This window comes from Hippocampus comes, unplaced genomic scaffold (assembly GCF_001891065.2).
Source record: "Hippocampus comes isolate QL1 unplaced genomic scaffold, H_comes_QL1_v1.1 scaffold110, whole genome shotgun sequence".
Lineage (NCBI taxonomy): Eukaryota > Metazoa > Chordata > Actinopteri > Syngnathiformes > Syngnathidae > Hippocampus > Hippocampus comes.
Window position 1 is genome coordinate 577124 of NW_017805498.1, and position 5846 is coordinate 582969.

Here is a 5846-nt window from a genome sequence, read left to right on the forward strand (position 1 = left end):
GTGTGTGTGTGTGTGTGTGTGTGTGTGTGTGTGTGTGTGTGTGTGTGTGTGTGTGTGTGTGCACGCGTGCATGTTTTTCTCCTCCAGTTTGCTTAGTGCAGTGCTCTTTTTCTTTATTAAAACACATCACAAAAATGTTTTTGTGGGTCCTGGAATAGATTAATATTAATGGAATTTCAATGGGCTCTTCCTCTTTCGTCCTTCAGGACACCTCTCCATGCGGCGGCCTTCTCGGGTCACGTAGACTGCGTCCAGCTGCTCCTTTCCCATGACGCGCCAGTTGACGCTGTGGACCAATTGGGTCGCACGGCGCTGATGATGGCGGCCGAGAAGGGTCGCGTCGGGGCCCTTGGTATGCGTTGGACTTCCCATTGTGTTGGACGTGTCAACAAAAGCGAATTTTTTTTCTTGAATTGTTTTGTGTGTGTCCTGTCCAGAGGTTCTGCTGAACAGCACCAACAACTGCCTCCATTACACCGACAAAGACAGCAACACTGCCCTGCATCTAGCGTGTAAAAATGTAAGTGTCCACTAGGGGGTCTATTGGACACCTCATCAAAACACATTGAATTGCTAATCGACTTTATGAAACGTCATAGCTATAAATTACAACGCATGGTAAGATCCACATGGTGCAAATAGTTTGTGTCAGAATTAAAAAGAATAAATGAAAATTTCAAAAACATGATGTGCTCTAAAAAAAACAAAGACATTCTTGAAATCAGCATATAAACTACATTCATGGATACATAAAGCCATCTGTGATTAAAATTTGCTGTTAACCTGTCTAACCCATTCCCGTATTTGGTCACTTCTAGGGAAAGGAAGACTGTGTCCTGCTTATTCTGGAGAAGTTACCCGATTCTGCACAAATAAACGCCACAAACGCTGCGCTACAAACGTGAGTTTCTTTCGGGCGAAATGGGGAAAACAGCCGCACACAAAATTGACACTGCCTCTAACAACATCAAACCTCATCAGGCCTCTCCACTTGGCGGCTCGGAGTGGACTAAAACAGGCAGTCCAGCAGCTTCTGTCCGGAGGAGCCAACATTCAGACGGTGGACGAAAATGGTAGGATGGACCTGGCTGGCCCGGCAAGACGCATCTGCCTTTGTGTGCATGCTAGTTTCCCCGTCAATGTTCACTTGAGCTTTTATGCACGAATTTACTTTTTTTATGGGGGTCCCCACTCAGCTTTTCGGAATTTTTCACTCAAAGTACAGCTGTAGTCGCGCTCACAGTGCAGAGGTCGTGGGTTCGATTCTGGCTCCGGCCTCCCTGTGTGGAGTTTGCATGTACTCCCCGGGCCAGCGTGGGTTTTCTCCGGGTATTCCGGTTTCCTCCCACATTCCAAAAACATGCATGGCAGGCTGATTGAACACTCTAAATTGGCCCCAGATGTGAGTGTGACCATGAATGGTTGTTCATCTCTTTGTGCCCTGCGATTGGCTGGCAACCGGTTCCGGGTGTCCCCTGCCTACTGCCCGAAGAGCTGGGATAGGCTGCAGCACCCCTTGTGAGGATAAGCGGATCAGAAAATGGATAGATGGACGAAAAAAATAAATCTTGTTAATAATTATTAAATACACACCCTGCAATTCGGTACTTGAATTATCACTAAAATGATTACTAATTGTAATGAATGCAAAATTATTCATGAGCCATTGGTGAAATCTTCAATGTCTATCGAGTCAAAGGTGCTAGTTTGCCTTTTTTGAGTTGACCAAGTGCAACTTGCGTGACAAATGGTGGACAAAAGTTCTTCCACAGCAAACTCATCCAGGCGTGTCATGAAGGAGCGTCGCATAAAGTAGGACACATACAAACATCTTGCTAAGATGATCAACTGGGAACTCAGCGGTCCTCGTCGATTAAGAGGTGGCCTAATACTTTTGCCCATCTATTGCATGCCTGAACTGTGCAGCCCCCCCCCCCCTTTTGTATGTTTGTGCACCGCTGAAACACTAACACGAATGCCGCCTCGTCCCTCTTTTTGTCTCTTGCTTCGCCATCTCTGCTTCCCGGCCATTTTGTGTCGTCCCCAAAAAAAACCCCCCCCCCCCCTTTTTCTGTCTCTGTGACGCAGGTTTGACCCCCGCTCTGGCTTGCGCGCCCAGCCGCGAGGTGGCCGACTGCCTGGCGCTCATTCTGGCTACCATGATGCCTTTCTGCTCCCCTTGCAGCTCCGGCGCCCCCTCCCCTGGCGCCCTACTGAGGCTGCTGCCCCCTAAGGTGCACAAAGACCTTGCCGCGGCCGCCGCCCCACGGGACCCGCGCCGCGCCAGGAATCCCTCCGGACCTTCCAGTGAGGGCACCACAGAGAATGACTCTGAGGATTCGGAAACTTTCTGACCCTTGCCGGTCAGCGGAATTCTTCTCTTTGCCCACTTTCCGAGAAGAAGAAGTTGAGGCGTGTCATTTGCATGTTGCAGTTTCTCCTTTCTACACACGGGTGCTCAAATCCAAATTGACCTCGGTACTCGGCCTCGGGGCGGTGGCACGACTCGCCTCCCGGTCAGTTCTGTCTTTACAAGCGAGAAGAAGCCATTTTTGATGGTCTTTATTTTGTACAAAACAAAGTGAAAAGGTCAATGTGATTTTAGCTGTTTTGATATTTTTGTTTCATGTGCTAAATAATCAGCTTTTTACACAATAATCATCATAATGTTGATACTTAATATTCACTGGAAAGATGTGGCGTAGGCACTGGGTCCATTAATGTTTTAATACAAAAGGAGGCTTAGTCGACTCGTTCCTTGAAACAAAAATCTGAGTGGTTATAATATTTCAAAACACAGAAAAGGTGGTGGTCATTTTCCAAGAATATTTGTTACGCAACATGTTGTTGTAGTATACCAAATGTCACAATTTCATGACAAAGTTGAAGATAATGAAGAACGTCAAAAATCACTTGCCAGAAGCAAGTCAGAACAGTTCATCACTTTACAAGGTCATGAAATTATGAGTAAAAAAATTGCTAATTTTGTTTTTATTAGAATCTACAAAGTCCTACTTTTACAGAAAGAAAAATCATAACTGTAATTTTACAAACATTTGATTGGGATTTAAAAATTCACTCAAGTTGAAATATTACAACAAAAAAGCGATCTTGATTTTGCAAGAATAAATGTAATTATAGTGAGAAAGCTGTCATTTAAAAGAAAAAATCTTACGCCTAAAAGAACAATGTCATAATTTTACAAAAAGTTGAAAAATGAGCATGTTAGAAATCCCGAGATGAAAAATGGCGGAAATATTGTAACGAGTGTACGTTGCTTTTATTTATTTTATTGTTACTTGAAGCACAAACGGTGACCGGTTGTGTCAGAAAGATTCCCAAAATGTGTGCACACTTTCTCGCTTCGACATTTGCGAATCAGGGTTAGCCGAGGTTAGCCTCTTGAAAAAAGACAAAAATTTTGCCGAAAACATTCCCGTTCATCGCGCAGGTTCTCCTGACATTATTTCGAAATGCATTTCTATTGACACGATGGTACACACAAACTGCCAACACTTCAATGGAAAGCCTCCGCGTGACTACCTACCAGCAATGTGCCATTAAATGTGTGCCTTGATGTCTGCTTTTTTTTTTTAAATCAACAATTTTTACTGGAAAAAAGATAAATAGTACATAAACGTTAAAATGTCACCCCAATCACAACTAGCACATTTCATTGTCGTCATTGATGTGATGGGTGTTGGGACTCTTACCAAGGAGCATTATGGACACACTCCAAAAAAAAAAAAAAAGCCGTAAAATCCTGTGAACAGCACAGAGCAGTGAATAATGTGACCCTAAAAAGATTTTTTTTTTTCGAGTGAATAAGAATGAAGAAAGATCAGAGCAGTGACTAATGTGACCCCTCCCCCCCATTCCACTCCCCCAGTCACCCTAAAAAGATTTTTTTTTTTTTCGAGTGAATAAGAATGAAGAAAGATATACCAATCAAGTGTAATTGGTTGTCAATCCAGGTTAAAAACTGCGCTCGTTTGCCATACCTCTGATTAAGGTCGTTCAAAAAACATGTTTTCGAAAATCTTCTTCTTGCACTTCACGCACTTTGGAGTAATTTAAGTAAGGTGTATTTTTAAAATGGCTTTTCTTTGCTTTTCAGTCTGTTTAACGCCAGAACTGATTTTAAATGGACCGTATTTTCCGCACGAGAAGGTACTTCAGAATATAAGGCGCACCTTCTTCAAAGAATGACCAACTTTAAAACTGTTTTCATATATAGCACGCAGGCCATTACAAGGCGCATAGAATAGAAGCTACAATAGTGGTTGCGGTTGCGCAATGCTAGATACTAGATGGAGCTACGCTAAAGGGAATACAATACAATACAGCTTTATTTATGTCGAGCTTTCACAACCGCTGCAGCTGGAACAAAGCCCTTTACAAAACATTTAAAATACTTCGTCTAAAAAAAATTGAATATTTATCCATGTATAAGGCCCATCGGATTATAAGGCGGACCGTCGGCTTTTGAGAAAATTTAATGCCTTTAGGTGCGCCTTACAGTGCGCAGAATACGGTACTTTTAATTACAATATGCGAAAATGTGAATATGTAATGCGCTATAAATCAGTGATTCTATGATTTTATTATTTCTTTTTTTTTTACTGCCAGGTACTGTCGAGCTTCTGGTCATTAATGTGAACATTTTTTATTTATACAGCACTGTATAATTGCCCTCCAAATTTGGGATCATTTAACATTATTTTTAAATGAGTGGTATTCACAGGATTTTCTGGTCATTATAGGAGGGAAAAAAATGTAATGTGGAAAAAAAAAAGTCTGGATATTATACGTTATAATTTTTTTTCCTTAGTTACTGCCTAGCTACTGGTAGACGTCTCAACAATGAGAACATTTTTCATTTACACAGGACTGTACAATCCCAAATGAGGGATTTTTTTTTGTTTTGGTTGTTCGCAAAAATAAAATTTTACATATATATAATATATATATATATTTTTTTTTCTTCCCCCCCAACGGGATTTTAATTCGTTAATTTTACCAAAACATTAGATTTTTGAACTGTTTTTTTTTTTGTTCTCTTCTTTTCAGTGTGGCCCTAATGCTCCTTCGTACACCTTTCAAATCTGTTATTGCATTTCCTTCTTAGAAAGTCTTGAGTATGATACTTGCGTGTGTTTTTGTCCATTGTTTTGACAAAGACGACAAACAGACTCAGCCTGACCCGCAGGGTTTCGAAAGCAAGCATTCACTATCCGATCAAATAAAGCCAAACGACTACTAGAATAAACCAAATGTTCCTTCCTTGGAGATTTGAACAGCAACATGATGTAAATGACTGTCGAAATAGCTCCAATTGTCATTTTTATGTGAATTAAAAAAAACAAAAAAAAATTGTATTTTACAGTGACAATATTTCAATTTAAATTCGGATTTTTTTTTTCTGGGCTATGAGCTGATGGACATATTTGTTGGTCGTAAAATTTGTTCAAGGCGGAACTGCTGATATGAGTACTGCACTCTTTTGTATCACGTTGATTTCCAAGCTTTGTATAACTCTCGGCCATACGGACACATTTTTCTTTTGAAGAAGAAGAACCTAATTTAATGCATAATACATGTTGAAGTGTGTGAAATGTGTGGTTTTAATACAAAGAGGAGCTTCACGAGTCGGGACAATCGTCACTCCGGGTGATTTTCAAAGCAGTTCCTGATGCAGTATGACCACCCTTCACCGTTTTTATATATGAATGGTACACTTTGGAAAAAAAATTTAAATAAACGTGCTGCAGTTTTGCTTTTGTCTTTTTCTCACTTAAAATGTCTCTGTGATTTTTTTTCATATATTTTAAAAGGATCTTTGTCAG

The 5846-nt window shown here is 40.9% G+C and overlaps 1 protein-coding gene across 4 annotated transcripts in view; it reads left to right on the forward strand.

Moving 5' to 3' along the window:
- ankrd44 (ankyrin repeat domain 44) overlaps positions 1–3752 on the forward strand; it is a 26950-nt gene extending 23198 nt beyond the window's left edge. For 2 of the 4 annotated variants that reach the window (XM_019876933.1, XM_019876934.1), the window contains exons 24-28: positions 207–352; positions 438–520; positions 819–901; positions 982–1073; positions 2089–3752. In XM_019876933.1, the coding sequence (XP_019732492.1) occupies positions 207–352; positions 438–520; positions 819–901; positions 982–1073; positions 2089–2354 (670 nt within the window). In that variant the 3' untranslated portion in view covers positions 2355–3752. The remainder of the gene's footprint in view (positions 1–206; positions 353–437; positions 521–818; positions 902–981; positions 1074–2088) is intronic. The other 2 variants (XM_019876931.1, XM_019876932.1) reach the window with 1 other exon arrangement.
- The last annotated feature ends 2094 nt before the right edge of the window (positions 3753–5846 follow it).